Source organism: Balaenoptera acutorostrata, chromosome 14 (genome assembly GCF_949987535.1).
Source record: "Balaenoptera acutorostrata chromosome 14, mBalAcu1.1, whole genome shotgun sequence".
NCBI classification, from domain to species: Eukaryota; Metazoa; Chordata; class Mammalia; order Artiodactyla; family Balaenopteridae; genus Balaenoptera; species Balaenoptera acutorostrata.
Window position 1 is genome coordinate 14,730,970 of NC_080077.1, and position 23,824 is coordinate 14,754,793.

Genomic DNA, 23,824 nt, shown 5'->3' on the forward strand with positions numbered 1-23,824 from the left:
CCACTCATCATGTATATAAGAGAGGCGTGAAGACAAAATTCACATCCATATTCAGCATCCCTCACACAGCTGTCAGGAAAGCTAGATGGGGGATTCCTGCACTGAGTACGGAAGAAGGGTAAATGAACCTATATAGGTCCTTTCCAAGTGTTAAGAGTCCATGACTCTCTAATTATTTTTCAGTTTCAAATCTGAAAAGTTCATATTTCTGGTTGTGATAGATTACAAAAATGGTTCCAGTTTTTTAACCTTTGCCAGATAACTCTGAAGGCCCCTCTCACGAAACCTAAGGACTCAGCCATTTGACTGGCATTGGCCCTCGGACATCAGCTGATAATGCAAGCAAAAACCTTGAAATGGGCTTGTGATTTGGGGCTTGTTCTCTTTTGTGCCTCTGCCATTACTGGGAGAACACGCCTGGACTAGCCTGCTGGAGGATGAGAGACTTGTGAAGCAAAACTCAGTCATCCTAGTTGCTCCAGCCAAAACAGCCAACTGACCTCCCGACATATGAGTGAGCCCTGCCAATATCAGCAGCCTCCTAGTCTCTCCCTGACATGTAATAGATGCTTCTTGTATTGCCATTGAGATGCTGAGGTGAGGTTCTGCTCTGTGGTGAAAGCTAACTCCTATACAGGTTTTAATTTCCAAGCAGATATTCTCCCTTAATTAGAAAAACAGGACTCTTGACGCTCAATCTATTCATAGCTCAACACTTACAGTGTACTTTCAGTTGTGCTCATTCATTCTATTAACTCGTGCATGTTACAACTATTTCTCGACTGTCTATTAGTTGCAGGCACTGATCTAAGCGCTTGAAATACATCAGTGAACAAAACATACAAGCATGTTTTGTTTGTTTGTAAGCACCCATCTGGAGCTTATGCTCTAATAAGGGAGACAGACATCAAGCAATAAATCATCTAATAATTAATTCTACGGTGTATTAGAAGGTGAAACTGCGGGATGTGATGGCTGCACTATTAAATGCAACGATCAGGATAAGCCTCATTGATAAATTGATAATGGAGCAAAGAATCTGAGGGAGGTGACGGAGTTAGGTGCCCAAATATCTGGGGGAATGGCATTCCAGGGAGAGGGAAAAGCTAGAGTAATTGGTCCAAGACATAAGTGCGCCTGACATGTAAGAATGCCCACGTGGCTTAGGGTAAGCAGGAGAGAGAGGAGTAGGAAAAGAGGTGAAAGAAGTAAGAATGGGGAGGAGACATGGTCCTCTGGCCACTGTAATGACGTCAGCTGGGTGAACGGGGAAGCCGTGCAATGTTTTGAGAAGTGATATGATTTGATTTCCATTTTTAATGTATCTTTAGGGAGAATAGATGGTAGGGAAGCAAGGAAAAAAGGCAGGTAGGGCTTTAGCAATAAGCTGGGAGAAAGATGATGGTGTTTCACACCAGAGTGTCAACAATACAGGTGGTGAGAAGTGGTCAGATTCCAAAAATATTTGAAGATAGAGCCACCAGAATTTCCTGAACGTGAGGTATGGGAGAAAGAGAAGTGTCAAGGTTAACTCCATTTGTTTTGGCCTGAGCAATTCAGAAGATGAAGTTATTAGCTAGGATGCGAAGGATTGCAGATAAAGCATGTTTGAGGGTAAAGACCAGAAGTTCAGGTTTGAACAAATTGAGTTTGAGAGGTTTCTTAGACACTCAAGTGAGGAAGATACCTGAGAAGCTGTATACAGAAGTCATGGACTTGGGAGAAACTTTGGGCTAAAGGTATAAACAGGGCAGTCATCAGCATATAAATGGTATTTAAAGTCATGGGACTAGATGATACCAAAAAGGAGTGAGAACAGACAGAAAACAGAAGAGACAGAGAAAATAACATGAATTCCCAACCCTGCCTTCTGAAAAAGCTTGGATTCACATGAAGCGACAAGTATCACAAGAATTGTTGGACTATCCCAAGAAAGAAATTCACATTTACATTCTTAATTCATTGATTTGGTTCTCCTGTCATTAACCTTAATAAACAGTTACTTCTGGCAAAAAAAAAGAGCCAATGTAGGATCAAAGGAAACCTAGTTTTCTGGACTGGAAATTCATCCCATCAATGAAACAAATTATACTAACACATGACTATAAATATTAAACTTAGGCAAAAGGAAATATTTTATTTTCCAGCTCTTCATTGGGCATCTCAGTTATTCTGAACCCACAGCATACATTTCCCCATCTATACTATTATTTTTATTTTTTTTAATTATTATTTTCTCACTTTAAAATTGTAACATTAATTTGTTAAATTTATTTATTGTTTTGGAATATTTCTCAAAATTAAATTGCAATGTTGTCACCAAAATAAAGACTAGTGACAATTATTACTTTATCTCAAATTTCTTCTTACTGTGTTACAAGCAAGCACAACCAGGATGGGCAGTGCATGAGTCCTGCACATCAATTAATTTATGGTGACAATTTCCTTGTCTGAAAAATGAAAACCTTGCCACCAACACACTTCCGAGTTTATCGGGAGGAATTTTAACAAGTTTGTATAAATCTCTGGCATCATAAAATGATAAACAACAAATCTCATTCATCATGAAGCTATATCCAGCATATGACACCAAAAAGAAAAAAAGAAAAAGCAGATGTGTCTGAGCCAGGGTTTTACTCCCCACGAAGGAATTAGATATTTATACTTAGTACTAGTGATAAAATTGCCATTCTTTTCCTTCCAAAAAAAATCTGTGCTGAGTATTTAGGTAAGATAGGAATTATTTTTAGGATAGAAGATCTACAGGCATACCACATCTTATTGTACTTTGAAGATATTGCATTCTTCACAAACTGAAAATTTGTGGCAACACTGCATAAAGCAAGTCTATTGGTGCCATTTTTCCAACAGCATTTGCTCATTTTCTGTCTTTGTGCTCCTTTTTGGTAATTCTCACAATATTTCAAACTTTTTCCTTAATATTGTATTTGTTATAGTGATCTGTGATCAGTGATCTGATCTGTGATCTGTGATCTTTTACGACTTGCTGAAGGCTCGGATGATGGTTAGCATTTTTTAGCAATGAGGTATTTCTTAACTAGGTATGTACATTTTTTTAGACATAATGCTATCACACACTTAGTAGACTACAGTATAGCGTAAACATTAACTCTCATATGCACTGGGAAGCCAAAAAAATTTGTGTGACTCACTTTATATTTGCTTCATTGCAATGGTCTGGAACCAAACCTGCGATATCTCTGAGGTCTGCCTGTAATCACTAACACTTGTGTTGTACTTTATAAAGTACTTCACATGTTATGAACTGTGACCTTTACAAGAAACTTGTTAAGTGTAAATTATTTATTTTTATTTTACATCTGAGGATAATGAAACTCATAAAAATGACTGTAACAGGATTGCTCAGCAAGTCTGACGGGAAGCCAGTATTTGGTCCAAGAATTCCATCTCTGAGGTTTTCCCCTTTCCACCAAACCAAGCTAGAATGCCAAGTTCTTGGATAATAATATACACCTTGGAAGTCAGATGGTCTGAATAACACCCCGGGTTGGACTAAAGCCAGCAGTGGCTGGCCAAAGCTCTGAACTTCCACTGGCCGCTGGTCTTCCATTCTCAACTTCATCTTCCATCCTGGTCTTAACTTGTCTTCCAGATTGTTAATTTGCCACTTCAGGTGCAAATGTCCTCTTTGTACAAGGAGGATTCTGATGGAAGGGGCTAGGTGATTATCCATGTTTGCACTCTTCATAATAGCTCACCCTTAAGCAGCCCTGAACAAATAACTATTTAAATGAATTAAGTCATTATTTCATGGGAAAAAAATTTCTTGAACACTCACTTGGTGACTTGCTTAGTGCTAGATCAGTAGGCAGGACGGAGAGAGTCCCCACCATCGTGGAGTTCATGGACGGATGTTGAACAACTAACACTAATAGTGAGGAGAGCTCAGGGAAGAGTTGTTTCCTAGGAAAGGGAGAACACAGGAAGCTAACCTAGTGTGGGGCAAAAGGAAAACCTCCCTGAAGAAGAGACATTTAATCTGCCACTTAAGGTTGAAGGGGAGGGAGACAGATGAAAAGGAAAATGCAAGCTAGGCAGAGACCAGCAGCACTAAGATGGGAAAGTGCATCCCCTAAAGCATGTCTTAAATCCTGCATCTTACTGAACCATCTTGGCTCAGGACCAAATCTAATAATGATGTTGGGATTTTCAGGGTACAGCAGGCATCACAAGAGATTAAAATAAATTTCTTCATGTAGATAAATCATGCACTGTTTTGGATCTTTAGGATATTTTAATAAATGTATTCAGCCTTGCTATAAAAGTAGGGGGTAAGTTTGTGGTTCTCTCTCTTTTATCTGAAATGAAACATTTTATTTCATATGGAGAGATTCAGTATTCTAATTGGTCTCTAGCCTGGTTCAGACACTGGATTCTTGTGAAACCAGTAGGAAAATGTTGTAAAGATTTATCTAGTCACAGCTGTTCTTTACAAGTAATTTCAAATTTTATAGTTGGCTATAACTGTACTTCCAGCTGTAAATTAGGTCTTTATTGGGTGGGATCTGGGGAGTTGTTATACAAGGTGTCATGAGGTTATGTGTGGTATCCCATACTGTGGAAAAAAAGTAAATTATATTGCGTTATGGCAAACACTATACATATAATTCAAATGAGATGTTCTCACAGCCTATAGTTTTACAATTTTAAAGCTTGTCGTAAAACTTATACACATGTATAAACTGCCAGAAAGACACATGTTTTCATTTTATGTAGACGGATACTAACAACTGCTAAGGAATCTCTATGGGAAATTGTTATGGACTGAATTGTGTCTCCTCGAAAAATCACATTGAAGCCCTAACCCCAGTACCCCAGAATAGTACTAAATTTGGATATAGGGTCTTTAAAGATGTAATAAAGATTAAATGAGATCTCCAAGATTTACAAGCAGCTCATGCAGCTCAATAACAAAAAAACAAACAACCCAATCAAAAAATGGGCAGAAGACCTAAATAGACATTTCTCTAAAGAAGATATACAGATTGCCAACAGACACATGAAAGAATGCTCAACATCATTAATCATTAGAGAAATGCAAATCAAAACTACAATGAGATATCATCTCACACCGGTCAGAATGGCCATCATCAAAAAATCTAGAAACAATAAATGCTGGAGAGGGTGTGGGGAAAAGGGAACAATCTTGCACTGTTGGTGGGAATGTAAATTGATACAGCCACTATGGAGAACAGTATGGAGGTTCCTTAAAAAACTACAAATAGAACTACCATACGACCCAGCAATCCCACTACTGGGCATATACCCTGAGAAAACCATAGGTCAAAAAGAGTCATGTACCAAAATGTTCATTGCAGCTCTATTTACAATAGCCAGGACATGGAAGCAACCTAAGTGTCCATCATCGGATGAATGGATAAAGAAGATGTGGCACATATATACAATGGAATATTACTCAGCCATAAAAAGAAATGAAATGGAGGTATTTGTAGTGAGGTGGATGGAGTTAGAGTCTGTCATACAGAGTGAAGTAAGTCAGAAAGAGAAAAACAAATACAGTATGCTAACACATATATATGGAATCTAAGGGAAAATAAAGGTCATGAAGAACCTAGTGGCAAGACAGGAATAAAGACACAGACCTACTAGAGAATGGACTTGAGGATATGGGGAGGGGGAGGGGTAAGATGTGACAGGGTGAGAGAGTGGCATAGACATATGTACACTACCAAATGTAAAATAGATAGCTAGTGGGAAGCAGCCGCATAGCACAGGGAGATCAGCTCGGTGCTTTGTGACCACCTAGAGGGGTGGGATAGGGAGGGTGGGAGGGAGGGAGATTCAAGAGGGAAGAGATATGGGAACATATGTATATGTATAACTGATTCACTTTGTTATAAAGCAGAAACTAACACACCATTGTAAAACAATTATACTCCAATAAAGATGTTAAAAAAAAAGAAAAGATTAAATGAGGTCCTAAGGGTGGGGTCCTAATCCAATATGACTGGGATCCTTAAAAGAAGAGAAAAAAACACGACAGATGCACACACACAGAGAAAAGGCCATGTGAGGGCACAGCGAGAAGAGGACCACCTTCTAGCCAAGGAGAAAGGACTAGGGTGAAACCAAACCTGCTGACACCTTGATCTTGGACTTCCAGCCTCCAGAGCTGTGAGAAATCAATTTCTGCTGTTTAAGTCACCCAGTCTGTAGACTTTGTTATGGCAGGCTGAGCAGACTAACACAGCAGCAAACTAGTATAGATATATATTTTGCAGTCATAAATATACATGTACAAGTACATGCATGCACACATAGATTGACTATGTGCAGTAATTATCTAAAGTCCTATTTGAAAGCAGTGGGAAGATTTTTATTATGTCTTTGCATGTTAAATTTTTTGTTAGATAAAAATGTGTATGCATAATTTATATTTATGCATCCAGATTGTATCTGGATATTAATTAAGAAAAACAGAATTGTTTTTATGAAGTGGGGTCAATGTATGGGTACCCTCAAAGAAAAAAAATGTTTTGGACCAATTTACAAGTTGATCATTTCAGCTTTTAGAGAGAATTTAAGAGTCTGGGCTTAATCTACCTACAATTGCCAAAGAAGAATATTAAACTTGGACTCTACTCTTTCAAAGTAAACTTTTTGCATGTAGCTGTTTTATTCCTGTCACTTATCAAGTTACCTTAAGAAGCTTTTTGTGAGTTTAATTAAGCCTGACTAATTCTCCAACAGTACAAAGAAAAATGAATTCCTTAAATATTTAATCCATTTATGACTCAAAGTGTCATTTTCTGAATGTGGCTGTTAAATTTTTGGAATTAATTACTCTTTGAATCAAAGCTGCTTTTACAGACACTCAAGACATATAGTCACAGCTCACACAATGCGTAAATTCAACATTTCATCTGTTCATCAAGAGAATTTATTCCAAATGCTGTATTCAAAATCTCAACCCGGTAGGTTTATTTATGGCCATTAACAAAGGAATCTTTGCCTATAAGCGCCGTAATAATCAGGCATGATTGTTGGTTTTTCCTCTGCCTCCCCCTTCGTCAAAGTGTTAATGAGTTTAAGGTTAGCTTCCCTCTATTTGCACAATCGCTACCTTTTTCATGGCCACTTTGTTCTCCTTAACTAATCTCAAGCCTCCTCTCCATTGCAGGCAGCACCATCATAGGTCTGTCTCTCTCCTTTATATCATCCTAAAACACTGGATGCACCCATTCCTTTATTTCAGTTACACATTTCCTCTTGTTCTCTCCCAGTATTTTGAAGGCTATTCAAGACTAGAAGTGTTCTTCAAGACTAGATTCCAAAGAATACAAGGAGATCAATCAGGCAACCACATTTATGGGGCGCCTAATATTCCCAGAACCAGACACTGGATTCCTGTATAAGAAAACTGGAAGACTGGATACATGAGGAGACAGAAAACCACACATACACACACCCACAGCACAAATACACGGGCACAGATCCCGACCACCTCGCAATGCTAGTCCTCAGAAATCACTGCATTGTTCCCAGCTCCATACTGGACGCTGAGATTATGGGAGCTGCTAGTTAACTCAACTTCTAAAGGAGAAAGCTGCCTTCTGATTGAAATTCAAATTCCCTAAGGGATGTGAAGGAATTGAAAGATGACAAACTGGCTCTTTAGCTTTCACATGTACAAGTCTCAATGTAAGGAAAGTTTCTTCCCAGATACCGTTTTCTAGCATTAGGAATATAAACAGTAACTGAAAAATATTTCTAGAATAATTCGCTGAGCAGTCTTCTTTTCCTTCCGCCACCACCTCCCACACACTTTTGATTTTAGATATAATTATTTACATTGAAAATATGAAACACAAAATGGTGTGTTCAAATTTCTTATTTTTTAATAAAATGTGTTATAAAAATAGTGTTGTTGTGAAGAAAAGTGAGAATAGAAGAGAAATCACTCCACTCCCGTGGTGACTAGAATGGAAATGGCCAGCAGTGGGTGGTGGGACAAGGACCTCATGGTGGGTGCCCTGGGTCCAAGGTACCTACCCCCTTTCATCATGCCCACTTCGTAGCACTTGCGTAGCCGGCAGGCCTGACAGCTCTTCCTCCTGTTTTTATCAATCGTGCACTGGTTGGTAGCCGGACACATGTAGTCATTATGTCCTATCGAAAGCAAGAGGACAGAATTAGTATTATTTCAGGAAATTTAGCCGGTCGGAATCTACAGGGAAGCTGTCTGTGGGATGTTTTCATATCTCTTCCTTGGTCTTTCTATGTTGCTGTCTCAACCCATCATCCTTTTTTGTGTCCTTCTTGCAATGTTAAAAAAAAAACAACAACTCTCCTACAATTAATTTCTGCCTCCCCAAGTTGCTTTGCGAGTTCTTTGGGCAAATCCCCTTCAGTTCACACAGCCTATATTTGGGGGCACGATGTTTTATATATATATTCTCAAGGTTAAGCTTTCTCAGTAGATAAGGCCTTTTTTTTTTGGACCCAGGCCACCCACCAAAATTGCTTTCCAAATAGAGCTGTTAGATCTTTCAGACAGAGGGTTTCAAAGTGGCCTTTCTTAAAATATAATTTAAAGAATCTTTAAGTAGGTCTTCAAACGCAGCGCAGAACACCTAAATTCCAGTTGGGAGGTGGTGGGCTGTGGTGGTGACCAAGGTCGGTCCTTAAGGTAGTAAGTTAGTTCACCACCCACTAGCTGGAGGACACTCAGGAAGTCGGTTAACGTCCTTAGGCCACACTTTCCCCCCGGCACCGCTGCATAACATTATTCTGAGAACTAAATGTGAGGCTACACGTCACGGGCTTAGCACAGTGCCCTGGGTAGGGCAAACACTGAATATTAGTTGTTGTGGTGGTTATTTTATTCTAAATCCTCTTTCTTTTCTCTCTTGTTTATTGAATCTCTCTCACTCCAATGCTTCTTTCTAATTGGCTTTTTTTCCCCAAGGTTTATTAAGATATAATTAGCATATAATATTGTGAAATTTGGGGGGGACCTATGAGCTTCATGAACTTGGATGTCAAAATCTCTCCCCTGCTTTGGGAACGTTCTCATCCATTATTTATTTAAATAAGCTTTCTATCCTTTTCTCCCTCTCTTTCCCTTCTGGTTCTCCAATAATTCCGAAGGTTGTTTCTCTAATGGTGTCCTGTAATTCACATAGGTTTACTTCACCTTATTGGCTTTTATCATGTCATGCAAGTCTGACCCACAAAAAGGGTCCCCCTTGATCCACAGCACTCTCGAACTTCTATCTTATATCCTGTCCCTCTTTCTCAGCTCAACACCTAACAGATGTCTACACTGGAGGTCTTTTTCCTCCTTTTCTCCTGCGTGGCTCAACCCACGTCAATCTGCTTTCCACCTTCGTTACTCCACAAAAACAGCTTCCCGGAAACCGCCAATGACCTCTGTTGCTGAATTCAATAGACACTTTCAGCCCACATCACACTTGACCCATCAGAAGCATCTGACAGTTCCTTCCTTCCTCTTGACACATGCTTTTCCCTCGGCTTCTGTAACAAAATGCTCCCAGCGTTCCTTCTACCTCTCAAGCTGGAGCTTCCCAGAGTTTGCAGATTTGCCTCCCTCCATGCCACAATAATCCAGAGCTGAACAGGGCTCAATGCCAGGCCCTTTCCTCTTCTGTGACTCTGAATTCTCCCACCAGAAAAGCTATCTCACGCCTACAGCTTTCATCACCACTAAATACAGATAATGCACAGACTTAAACTCCCAGCCCAACCCTCTTCTCTGAGCTCTGGGGACAGGCATCCAATTGTCCACATGAAGTTTCTGCTCTAAGATTTAGAAGTCACCTCATTTCTTTATCCATCAAAAGAAGTCTGGCTGATAATGTACAGAATATTAAACTTCACAAATTAAAAAGTATTATTGGCATGTTTTTATAAAGCAGCCCATTTATGAGTCTAAATTCTTGCACCTCTTGGGAAAACATCCTGAATTTAGACTAAAAAGATGATACGCACTGTTTTAAAATATGTTTTCCATTCACAAAAAACAGTGAGTGTATATGCGACCTTCTAATTCAGATTCTCTAAGTCTCCATTTTCTCATTTACTAAGGGCAAGACTCAACATGTAGTGAAATGTTTTAACTACAGACCTCTTTGTTCTTTATTCAACTTAAGGGTCAGTCCAATTAGAATAGGGTGGAGTGGGGACTTGATAAGAAATGTTGGTCTCATAAAACTCAATTCTCTATCTTTAGATATACATTATAAAAGTCACTGTATAAACAGGCTTCAGATTAAATTAACATCTGCATTCTTCTATTGCATAAGAGGAATCAACAAACAGAGTTAAAACCTTGTAACTTCAGTAAGAGACCACACGCTGCCTCGAATACCCAGGCATAGTTATTACTTTTAGAATCTTCCCTATTAACAGGGGCAAATTGAGGAAATAATAGAATCAGAAATAAAATTTACCTGGGCAGATATAAACTCTAGGCAAAAGGTGTATTCTTCTGACAACTCAAAGAAACTCTTAGTGTTTGGTCTTCCATGATGTTTATATAGTACATGTTGACTTATTTTAACTCTTAAAATATAAGTTTATATCAGAAGAAAACAGTTAATAATAATTTGAACCAAAAATTACTTTGATTCACTTTCTTTCCCAAAAGCCAGAAGTTCTGCAAGCCAGAAGATGGGAGAACTGAATTGGGTCTGAAGTCAATGGTTAAATCTTATGTTTGGATTGGTCAGCCATCGTAGATATGTATCTTTATAAAACCAAGTGAAATTCCTGAACTAACATGTTTAACACATAAAATATGCGGGATTTGTACAATCGAATTCATCCCTTAACAAGAATGAAAATAGATGCACAACAGAACCAAGTTCATAATGCAAACCTTTTGTGACAAAACTGGGCTTTCTCCTGCCTAACCTACGTGAAAATTTAGAATTGACAAATTGGCAACAAGAAAAAGTTAACAAGTACTTGTTTCATATAAACAATTAAAACAAATTCTTCTTAACCAAACACCATTAACAACTATTTATAAGTCTTCAACTTACATCAGAAGAAAACACAAAAGTTTTTTGTTGCCTAATGAGTATAATTTTGTAAAGATGTGTTCTTAAAGCAACTGATTTAAGTTTCTTTAAGAAGAAACTTCTTTTTAAATGTTATCATTTGGTCTTGTAAAAATAATGGAAGAGAAAATCTTATTGAAGTAGAGTTCATTTAAAAAAAAACTCGCACCAACTATCTTAATGAAACATACAGTGTCTTTACTGAAGAGACTGAGGAACTCTGTATACCTGTGACCAGATCAGCCCAAAAGTTCCTCTTGCACAGAATGAAGTGCAAGAGGCCAAATCCAAGAGGTGAGCTGCAAGTGAAGGTTTGGAGAAATAATCACTATTTATTTTTGCCCACCAAAAAATAAAGCCTTTGAGCTAATGTAGGGTTTGAATAATAGGAAGTGGGGGTGGGAGAGGAGACGAGGCAAGTGAACCATAAGCAGGAAACATGAAGAGTGGGGAGAGGAATTACTAGGAATTGCCTGTAAGCAGGAATTACCAGACTCACCCACGGATCCAGGGGCCTCACACAGAGCTTTTCCCCAGGCCTCTCTGGGATTCTTTTCCTTGACTTTTTGTTTCCCCCTTTCTTCTTATTTTCCCTCTTTCAGCTATTTTTGCATTATTACCATCACACAGAAAGTCTATATTTGTTACAAATATAGACTTTGCTTTACAAAAATAAGCAATGGCCCATATTCAGAGATTCAAAAGAAATATAACAACAGACCAAATTAAAACAAGCAGGTGAGGATGTGGAGAAAAGGGAACCCTCGTGCACCATTGGTGGGAATGTAAACTGGCGCAGCCGCTGTGGAAAACAGTATGGAGGTTCCTCAAGAAGTTAGAAACAGAACCACCATACAATCCTGCAGTGCCACTTCTGGATATGTATGCAGAGGAAATGAAATTGTTATCTCGAAGAGATATCTGTACCTCCATGTTCATAGCAGCGCTGTTCACAATAACCAACGATGGAAACAACCTATGTGTCTGTTGACAGATGAACAGATAAAGAAAATGTGGAATATATATAATGGAATATTGTTCATCCTTCAAAAATAAAGAAATCCTGTCATTTTCAACAAGGTGGATGAGCCTGGAGGGCATCAGTTAAATGAAATAAGCCAGACAGAGAAAGATAAATACTGCATGGTATTGTTTATATGTGGAATCTGGAAAAAAAAAAAAAGTCAAACTCATAGAAACAGAATAGAAAAGTGATTGCCAGAGGCTGGGGTGAGGGAAATGGGGAGAAGCTGGTAAAAGGGAACAAACTTTTAGCTGTAAGATGAATAAGGTCTGAGGATCTAACGTATAACATGGAGACAATTGTTGATAGTGTTGTATTGTTTAACTGAAATTTGCTCAGAGAGTAAAACTTAAATGTTCTCACCCAAAGGAAAAAAAAAAAAACAGAGAAAGAAAAAAGTAAATATATGAGGTGATGGATGTGCTAACTAATTCAAAGGGGAGAAATCCTGCCACAATGTATACATATATCATATCATCACAACGTACACTTTAAATATCTTACAATTTTATTTGTCACTTATACCTCAGTAAAACTGAAAACAATAACTTAAAATAAGCAGTAACCTGAGAGGAATTTAATAGTGTGTATCTTTCCTTTTGTCACCCTTTTCCCTCAGTGCTTTCTGGCAGTCACCTCAGACCAAATCTCTTTACTAAGCTTCCGACACCTGCCCCCAGTTCATTTAGACTCGACTGTCTCACAGACTCTTTGAGATGTGTCCCAAACATAAGTGACCATCTTCTCTCCTCACCTACCTGTTCCTATTCACCAACACACCATGACCCCTGAAACATGCGTGTTGTTCTAGACTCTACCCTCTTCCTCACTCAAACCCCCCCCCACACACATAGTATAAACACCTACCAAATCAATTATTTTAAAGTTCTTTTTCAAAGCCACATCAGCTTTGTCCTGGGCCCGCCATCACTACCATAGCCCCAAGAATTTCCCACCCAGGTTACCACGACAGCCACGGCCTGCAGCCTTCCCCTGCCCATCATGCCCCACCACGTTGCCAGAGGGATTTTTATAAAATCACACACCATCATGTCACTAACCCACTTTACTAGTCTGATGTACCTCAAAGCTCTCAGCATAAAATCTAAATGCCTCAAGACAGCTCACCAAGCTGTTCCTGATCAGCCCTTACCTCCTCTCCTAGCCTCCTCTCTCACCGCCCTCTAAGCCACATCCAAGCTCTAGCTGTGTCTTTCTGCTCACTGTGTGCTCCTTCACACCCCAGGGTCTTTGCACATGCCCTTCCTTCTTGTGGGAACACACTTCTCCTACTCTCGGCCCAATCAACTCCTACTCATATTTCAGGTGTTATCAGCAATTCCTCTGGGAAATCCTTTCTGCCCCTCCCGTGATGCCTGTCTTTTGTCCTGTCATAACACCTACTACATTGCCCTTTAATCACTGTTTCAACCCCCAGGTCACTTTGGGTTTGACAAGGAATGGACTATCTCTGTCTCATTTGTCACCAGGTATCCTGTGTCCAGCACATTCTCAAGGCACAGAGTGGAGCTCAACAAATATTTGTTATCGGAACAAAATGGAATCCCTAAGCTCTGTGTTGCCCCTCCCTCGCCCCCTGAACCCCCTCTGTGGAGCACAGGCCTCCTCAGGGGGCAGATTGGAGTTGTATAAAGGAAGATGGTGACCCCCAACAAAGCAATGGTCACTACACCCCAGGACCCTAAAACTCAGGTCCACAAAAACAAGACTTGGTCCTACGGGATGAAACCAGCAGAGGGAGAGGCAAGTCTACTCTTCAACACTGGATGGGGCCAGACATTAGCATAAAGGAGCAGGTCTTCACAGATGTGACAGGTCAGGAAGTGAGAAGTAAGAGCTTGGATTACCCATGAATTATCTCCACCACTATTTCTATTCTGATGCCTTGCTGGTTTTCTAAGATGAGTGTATTTTATGACCGCCCCCAAATAAAAATCAACACGTTCTAATTATTTCAAAGTTTGTTCTTTATAGAAATGTTTTCGTGAATTAAAATTTTATTTTATTTTTCCCTCTAACATTTTGGTTATGTATGCATTTTAATATGGTTCCTTTTACTAATAGTGATTTCTTTTAGGAGTGTTTTAACTTTTTTGGAACTTCTACTTTATGACTTTTCTGAAGTTCAATTCTACAAGGTGATTAAAAATTTCTTCCTCTCATCTCCCCCCTCTCACTGCCATCACCAAGAAACAGATTTAGCTGTGAAAATAATGCGTCCCTTTTATTACTTCCCATAAAAAATTTAAATTCTTATAAATGAATTATTAACAGCATCAAAGTATTAGTAGGGAAGGAGGCACATCTTAATTGAAGGGTTTCCTACATATAAAATACATGGACCCTTCAGTAACTGAAGCTAAAATACAATGTGCACTGCTTATCTTAATAGTTAAAGATATTTAAAATATTTGCTTCAATAATATTACATAAATCTGAACATCAACTTGCCTCAATAACAGTTCTGTGATAGGTATGTAGTGTAGTTTTTTTTTTTTTTCTTCCTTTTTTACTACTTTCTAACTTGTGGATTCAGAAGTTGTACTTGGACTGTGCTTTCCAACTATTTCTATCACTGACACATTTCAAAGTTTGAAGGAAGCACACACACAGATTTAAGTCATAACCAGAAAAACTTCAAATTATATGACATCAACTCTTATTTTATGATTTTTTTATAAATGAGCTCAGGAAAAATATACACAGTTCTCTGGGGGGAAAATGAATTGAAATCAAAAAGACTGATGAGGTCAGGCAAAAAGCTAAGCATGGTAAGGAATAAGCACTTAGCATTTTTTATCAAAATATGAGTAGTTAGCTAACGGTTCATATTTTTAAGGTATGGAAATGAAAATGAATTCTCAAATTAAAGATAAATTAACTCTCCAGTGTTTAAGCAACCACAAATCCAAAAAAAAAAGGGTCAACTTTAGCTAATCTTATCTGAAAGTCTCATTGTATGGTTTCAAAGAAATAGTATTTCATTTTCAAAGTCCCATTCTTTTATACCTGATTAATCCATAAATTTAGCTAGCATCTATAAAGCTTGGTTACCTTTTCATTAAGGGCTCATTGAAATTAGAATTTGAAGTATCCAAGAGCCGTACACAAATTGTTTAAGGTGCCAAATAAGATGTCAAAATCAGTATTTCTTTCTCCTTCTAAGAATCAATATGCATTTATAGAGTGTTAAATACTGTTTCAAATTTGATATGGAATCACAGGATCATATACATATTTGGCCAAGAGGAAACCTCTTAACTTTTTGTTTTATCAGTGAAAGATTATACTTTTCTTGAGGTGTTAAGGTACAGAAAACATGTCAAAACATAGTTTTGAGCCTTAGCATTGGGAAAATAAGGGTTTGCTCATGAATTTTCAAAGCACTGCAATATAAACAAGCAACCATCCCAACCTGAGTGGAGGCTTCCAGCTACAGCCCCTCCTCAGCTTGTTCATTTCACACTTGTGCATGAGATCGTATGACCAAACATCTTGCTTCTAAGGAAACCGACCCATTTGGGTACTGACCGTGATGTGCCAGGCACTGCGTAATACACGGATTATTTCATTTAATTCCCCAGCAACTCTATGAGGAAGGGATTATATTTATCTCCATTTTACAGATGTAAACCTGTGATAAAAGTTATAAAGCCTGCTCAAAACCACACAGCAAGCAAGTGGCAGAGATGGGTTTTGAAGCAAGGGCTCCCTTACTCCAGAGATTGAACTCTTATTCATATATGGAAGGCTCAACTTCCCCAAAGGACAAGACCTTCACTCAGGAACTGGATCTACTTTCCAGAGGCAATAATGGTAAGATTCTCTGCAACTGGTTGACCACTGAGTGTTCTGCTTCTTAGAAAGCTCATGCATGAGAAAGTAAAAAGTGAGGAATTAATAAGACCAATGTTACTGTCTTCTATTTAACCATCTGAAAGAAAAATACTGTGCAAGGCCAAATCAATATTGAATCCTTTTGGCAATAACATTTGACTTAGATGACAGGGATGAAATGAATGGTCCAACTCTCCTGGACATGATTGTACAGAGGAACAGAAGTCTAGTCCTCCCTTACACTCCAAGGAAAATATTGACTTCCTGCATTATCTCCAGCTACTCCAACCCTGACTCATGAGTGCTGCTTGATCTTAGCAGTGACCAGACATTCATTGACTGTGACCAAAGGAAAGAAGTGTTATGGGAGTTGCTGGCTAGCACTGAAGAACCAGTCCAAACGGTGATGCTGTGGGGCCCCACCGGCAAAAGGAAAAAGAAGACTGGCAGGGAATCTGTTGTAGAAATGAGAGTTCAAAAGGGTTTTTTTAATGAAAATGGGAGTGTATAATTTTCATTAAAAAAATGAAGAATCTAAAAGTATTCAAAGTTATGCCAAGGAAAAAATCACACCAAAATATGCGCTAATCATCTCTGAGTAGTAAAGAAGATGAGGCAGAGAGAAGATGTGAAGAACTTTGAAATAGCTTTGCCAAATTCTTAGGGCTACAGAAGAGGAGGAAGAAGTCAGAGATTCTGGTGGTTTGTGCCAGGGTGTCTTGAAAACTGTTCTAATCATTAATCACAAGGAGGATGTGATTTGGGAGGCCAGTGGGAAAAAGAGGTACAGAACAATTTAAAACATGTTGCATTAGAGATTTCAGGAGCACACCAAGAGCCAACTACCAAGCAAGTTATTGTAAATGCAATACTGAAGCTTGGGAGGCAAGTCAAAATGAAGTTGGAGATCATATGATTCAGAAATTCTACTTCTGGGTATATGCCCCAAAGAATTGAAAGTAGACTCAAACAGATACTTGTACACCCATGTTCACAGCAGCATTATTCACTATAGCTGACAGGTGGAAACAACCCAAATGTCCACTGATAGATAAATGGGTAAACAAAATGTGGTATATACAGTAGTCCCTCCGCCATCTGCAGGGGATTTGTTCCAAGAACGCCAGTGGATGCCTGAACCACAGACAGTACAGATATATATATACCATGTCTTTTCCTACACATGCATACCTGTGATAAAGTTTAATTTATAAATTAGGCACAGTAAGAGAATATCTGAATTGCTAGCATCTCTACTCTCACACTTTGGTGCCATTATTAGGTACAATAAGAGTTACTAGAACACAAGCACCGCGATACCTCGACAGTCGATCTGATACACCAGATGACTACTAAGTGACTAACAGCGGGATACAATGGATAAAGGGATGATTCACATCACCGAGCGGGACAAAGATGGATGACAAAAGATTTCATCTCGTTACTCAGAATTGCATACAATTTAAAACTTAGGAATTGTTTATTTCTGGAAACTTCCATTTAATATTTTCAGACCACAGTTGACCACAGGTAACTGAAACCAAGGAAAGCAAAACTGCAGGTAAGGGGGGATTACTATACATAGAATGGAATTTTATTCAACCTTAAAAAGGAATGAAATTCTTTTTTTTAACTTTTATTTTATATTGGAGTATAGTTGATTAACAATATTGTGTTAGTTTCTGGTGTACAGCAAAGTGATTCAGTTATACATATACAAATATCTATTCTTTTTCAGATTCTTTTCCCATATAGTTTATTACAGAATACTAAGTAGAGTTCCCTGTGCTATACAGTAGTTCCTTGTTGATTATCTGTTTTATATATAGTAGTGAGTATGTGTTAATCCCAACCTCCTAATTTATCCCTCCCCTCTCTTCTTTCCCCTTTGGTAACCATAAGCTTGTTTTCTAAGTCTGTGAGTCTGTTTCTGTTTTATAAATAAGTTCATTTGTACCATTTTTTTAAAATTCCACATATAAGTGATATCATATGATATTTGTCTTTCTCTGTCTGACTTACTTCACTTAGTATGATAATCTCTAGGGCCATCCATGTTGCTTCAAATGGCATTATTTCATTCTTTTTTATGGTTGAGTAATATTCTATTATATATATATATATGTACCACATATTCTTTATCCATTCATCTGTTGATGGACATTTAGGTTGTTTCCATGTCTTGGCTATTATAAATAGTGCTGCAACTAACATTGGGGGTCATGCATCTTTTTGAATTATGGTTTTCTCCAGATATATGCCCAGGAGTGGGATTGCAGGATCATATGGTAGCTCTGTTTTTAGTTTTTTAAGGAACCTCCATACTATTCTCCATAGTGGCTCTACCAATTTATTTATATTCCCACCAACAGTGTAGGAGGGTTCCTTTTTCTCCATACACTCTCCAGCGTTTATTGTTTGTAGACATTTTGGTGATGGCCATTCTGACAGGTGTGATGTGATACCTCATTGTAGTTCTGATTTGCATTTCTCTAATAATTAGCAATGTTAAGCCTCCTTTCATGTGTTTATTGGCCACCTGTATGTCTTCTTTGGAGAAATATCTATTTAGATCTTCTGCCCATTTTTTGATTTGGTTGTTTCTTTTTTTGATATTGAGCTGCATGAGGTGTTTGCATATTTTGGAGATTAATCCCTTGTCAGTCGCATCATTTGCAAATATTTTCTCCCATTCCGTGGGTTGTCTTTTCATTTTGTTTATGGTTTCCTTTGCTGTACAAAGCTTTTAAGTTTCATTAGGTCCCATTTGTTTATTTTTGTTTTTATTTTCATTACTCTAGGAGGTAGATCCAAAAAGATATTGCTGTGTTTTATGTCAAAGAGTGTTCTGTCTATATTTTCCTCTAAGAGTTTTATAGTATCCGGTCTTACATTTAGGTGTTTAATCCATTTTGACTTTATTTTTGTGTATGGTGTTAGAATGTTCTCCCCATGGACGAGGCACTGTGCTAAGTGACTTCAGCCCTTTATCTCATCTTAACATCATAACTGAGGAGGTAGGGTACTGCAATTCCCATGTTATAGAAGCAGAAGCTGAGACCTCAAAAGACTGAGTAACTTACTGAAGGTCACTTGGCTGGTAGCTGGAGGAGCCATGACTGAAATCCAGGTCTGTGTCATTCACAAGTCCTGGTTCCCCCAGTAACACCACAATAGGGTTGGTGAAATGGAAAGAACTCGAGAACTATTGAACCAGAATGCCTAAATATGTTACAACTGACACTGTAATAAAAATAGAATTCCCTAATGTAATCACTGTATTATATCTTTGGGAGGGCATTTCAGAAGCAGCAAGGAAATTAAATAAAACCTGTGATCCCTAATACTTCCACAGTTAAAGTTATGAGAGCTTAATCACATGAAATACATTTATCTGTAGGTTATAACATATATTATACAAAAATCTTTCCGGAAAACCTTTCAGCATGCTCCAGCATAAAATAAAGAAAAAGGAGAAAGTAGAAATAAGGTATTGAGGAAGTAAATAAAAAATTTACATTCTGTGAAAGAACAACTGCAGTACTATGTTTAGAACCGAAGTTTGACTCAGATATTAAAGTGAATATTCTCTGATTTACAGCCAATGCAACGAGCCAAACAAAATGAAATAGAATTTGGCTGTCTCAGTGAACACATTCCTAAAAATCCAGTGAGGACATTCAGTGTGCCATGATTTGAACGATTTCACAACCACATCTGTACGTAATGGCATGCAAATAAAAACAGTATACCTTCCTAATGCATCCCCAAATTATATTTTTACAGCTAATCAATTCTAGTATATCTTATCAGTGACAGCAACCACTTACAAATGACATTTTACTTTTATTTTTTAATGAAAGTATTTTTTAATAAAAGTATTATTTATACCTCAGTCTATTATTAAAGGAAAAAAAAAAACTTTAAAGGAATTCTAGGAAAGATACTTGTCCTGGAAAGTTTCTTTTTCTAAATGAAGTAAAGGGGAAATCTTCTATCTACTGGCCCTCGTCAGACCCCCGTCTGCTAAAAATTTTGACCAGGGCAACAATATGATCCTTCTCCTTGTCCGGCCTCGCTTACCATGTGCAAAACCACAATTGTTTTAAGGCCATGGCACAGGATCAAACCAACAGCTGCAATAAAGGAAAACATAATGAAATCAGTGACCACCAGCTCATTGTCAAACCCCAGAGACCATGAACCGCTTTCCATAACGCCTCTTAGGGCTCAACACATAAGCAAGTGCTGTTCCACAGTCCAGAAAAGGACTTTCTGAAATCGCTCCCCCGGAACAACTGGTAAGTATCAGACAAAGAGGGGACCAGCGTTTGACAATCGGAGCAATGAGTTCCACGCCAGTCCGTGTTCTGCTCACCTCAAGACCCCTCTCCTTTGCTCTGTTCGATTGTTTCCAGAGCTTTTCTTCAAGCTTTCTTCCTTCTTGTGTTCATTTAAAGTCCAAACAGTGGTGGCCAAAAACAGTAGAAACAATTTCAAACTGTTCTTGTCCCAAGCTGAAGAGCAAATAAGAGGAAAATGGACAAGCGATCAGAGCAAGAGGGTAAAACTCAGAGCCTGTGCTTCAAGTCCTGGATGCCTAGAACCACCGATAAGTGCATCGCCCCACCCTGCCATCTCTGGGTCATTGTGGTGCTTTAAGGAGAAAATGGAAAGACTATTTACTAAGATCCGATGTGGTGTGGAATATGAATGTCCTTCAAGCTGCCACACCTGAATGTTCCCTTGTTAGCGTTTGACCATCAAACTGCTAAATAAGGGGTTTCATCCACCTTCAGGAGGCCTCCAAAATTAACGCCCCAGGTGAAGCTCCTCTCAAACATCCTGGTAAAAATAAAAGAAGAGGCAGGAGCTTCTGATTCCATGGTCAGAGGTCTCTTCTAGCGTGTTTTAACAGATGAGTTCAGTCATTTTCTTAAACTGAAGTCCACTTCAAATATGTGGAAATAAACCGAAAGACAATCTGTCAAACTTAGAAAGAACTACTCGTCTTCTTTCTCAGCTTGAATAACAATTTCTCCTAACAAGTAGAAATAAATGGATGCTGGGTTTCATTCACTGTGTGGCTAGTGAACCTTTACAGGATGGTTGTTGGATAAAACAAAACAAAACCTACACATAAGGAGAATTGTTTTGTACTTAATTGTACTTATTTGCATGGCAAATTTAAATCCAACATAGCACAGATAATCTCTTGCATTTTATGGTCCTCACGGTGGGGGATCGTTACTTCACCATAAGCTGCAGGAGCCCTGCAGCCTGGCAAAGAGCTGTGCGAATATCAGACGCTCAGTAAATGAACGAGTGGGAAGCAGAAGTGGTATTAAAATCCACACTGTCTGGGCATCCAGACAGCTCAAGTCTACATGGTCAAACTGCCCCGGAGGGAGCCTTCTCTCAGACAAGCCACTTCACCGTGCTTGGAAAGCTTTCTCATTTCTCAAAGGTCTATATGCAGTCCACACCCCACTGTAGTTGATGAGAACGAGAGAGCCTGGGAAAATCTAGAGTCTCCTTTCCCTCCCCTCTCCAGAACTAGCCTCAGGAAATAAAACGGCATAGCTGTATGGTCTGAACAAGCTTTTTGATATCTTGGCCCCAGATCCTCATCTGTACAGGGGAAGGGATGAACCTGTTGATCACTAGGGCCCATTCTAGCTCTAAACTATGATTATTCTCTTTTCTCACTTTCCTGAAGTACACATTTCCTTTTCATCTGGCTTCTTGGGGGTCCAGACGGATGATATTTTTTTTTTGCTACTGCCAAGAGTTGACCTCCACTGGTGGTCGTGGCACTAAGTGGAAGGAATACAGGCATATTTAGGGAATGCCACAGTGCCAGGAGCACTGAACTTCTATTTGAGTCCCATGCCATCCTGGATGAACAAGGCAACCCCTCTGGGCCTTTTGATACTTCCCTTAGTGGCTACCATGAGGCCCAGAAAGATAATATATGCAAACACTCGGTCAACCATAAAACTTTGTGCCAACAGAAGGTATTACTATGGACTAATATACAGCCATTAAAATAAAATGAGACTTGTATGTACTAATATGGAAAAATCTCCACTCTACATTATTCAGTGAAAAAAAAACTAGGCCCAAAATAATGTGTAGAGTATGATACCACTTATGTTACCGAAATATGCATATGTGTGTATAAGTATCTGTATGTATATTTATGTAATTTTTGGAAGAAACTGTTAATACAGTGTTTACCTATCAAGAAAGGAAGTATGGATTTTTGAATGTGAGCAGAGGAAGACCTTAACTTTTCATCATATACTATTTTGTACTGTTTAACATTTAACCATGTGTATTTGTGAATTCATTGTTTTTTAATAATCAAAACAGAAAAAAATATTTTAAAAATTTCTAACCAACACTAGCCCAGTGTCAACAATCATTTCTTTTCTGGTTCAGCTACCATTCCCGTCCAGTGGTTACTTCTCTCTGCTCAGCAACCCATGGGACAAGCAGTAAACTTAACCACCAGAACTTCACTAAGCAAAAGAAAACACCACACTTCTTTTATAAAGAATGGGGAAAAGGTTAAGTGTGAGCTGCATTTTTCGGTCCTCAGATAGTCCAGCAGAGAATGAGCAGCAGATGCCCAAAACACAGGCAGGTGCTCCTGTCTTTAAGCCATGTTGAGTGTGTGACTCTCCTCCTGCCCCCACTGGGCCTGGCATCCCTTGATTTCTGCTGACCCAAACCTTTACCCGTGAAGGGTCTTGGTCCCCTCCCCATATAGAGGGTAGAGTCATCATTCACTTTTATCCTATGCCAATAGGGTATAAGTAGGCACAGGGGGCGGCCCAGATTCTGCTCAGTGGATGGTAACAGCCCCATTTTCCCCTGGCAAACAGGACTAACCCCAGCCAACTCTGTACCCACCGTTTCTTGCCTGTCATCTTAGTGGGACAAGGAGCCAACTATGGTCAGGTGGCAGTCCTCACTTCCAGTGTCCCTTTTAGAAGCATTCCTTCCCTTGGGGGATGCCAAAGAACACAGTGGTTAATACAACACAATGGGTTCTGCAGTCCAACTAGCTGGGTTCAATACTGGTTTTGTTTCTTATGCACCTCAGTTTCCTCATCTGTAAATGAGAGTAATTTTAGTGCTGACTTCCTAGAATTTTGTGGAGGATTAAATAAGATGATGCATATCAAACCCTAACGTAAAGCCTGGTGCAGGGCAGGTACTCATTAAACATTAACCATCATTATTATATTTTTTTAAAAAGTTTATTTCTTCGTTGTGGTGCACAGGCTTCTCATTGTAGTGGCTTCTCTTGCTGCGGAGCACAGGCTCTAGGCACACAGGCTTCAGTAGTTGCGGCACCTGGGCCCTAGAGCGCGCAAGCTTTGGTAGTTGCGGCGCATGGGCTCAGTAGTTGTGGTGCACGGGTTTAGGTGCTCCACGGCATGTGGGATCTTCCTGGACCAGAAATCAAACCCATGTCCCCTGCATTGGCAGGTGGATTCTTAACCACTGTGCCACCAGGGAAGTCTTAACCATCATTATTATTAGAAACTCAATCTCCAGACCAGAAGAGCTCAGCTTTTTAGGGACAGCACCTAAATGACAAGACCTTCAAACCAATCTGTAATAACCTATCATTTCTTAATAGTTAAACAATCCTTTTTTACCCTTAAGTAATTCTCTTCACACTATATAACTTGCTAGGCTACATTTATGCAATCAAGTGTAAATCATCCAAAACACTTCATCCTATCCAAAAATTCACTTCAGTCGGCATAAGGCTAACTGTCAGAGCTGGAAACTATTCTTAGGCTTGAAAAAGAAAGCAAAAATGTAAGAAAAATAGCTA

At 38.9% G+C, this 23,824-nt stretch overlaps 1 protein-coding gene across 1 annotated transcript in view; it reads right to left on the reverse strand.

Moving 5' to 3' along the window:
* The window catches only part of ESR1 (estrogen receptor 1), a 258,433-nt gene that overhangs the window by 185,883 nt on the left and 48,726 nt on the right, over window positions 1-23,824 (reverse strand). The window contains exon 3 of the mRNA XM_057528224.1: window positions 8,056-8,172. Coding sequence (XP_057384207.1) covers window positions 8,056-8,172 — 117 coding nt within the window. The remainder of the gene's footprint in view (window positions 1-8,055; window positions 8,173-23,824) is intronic.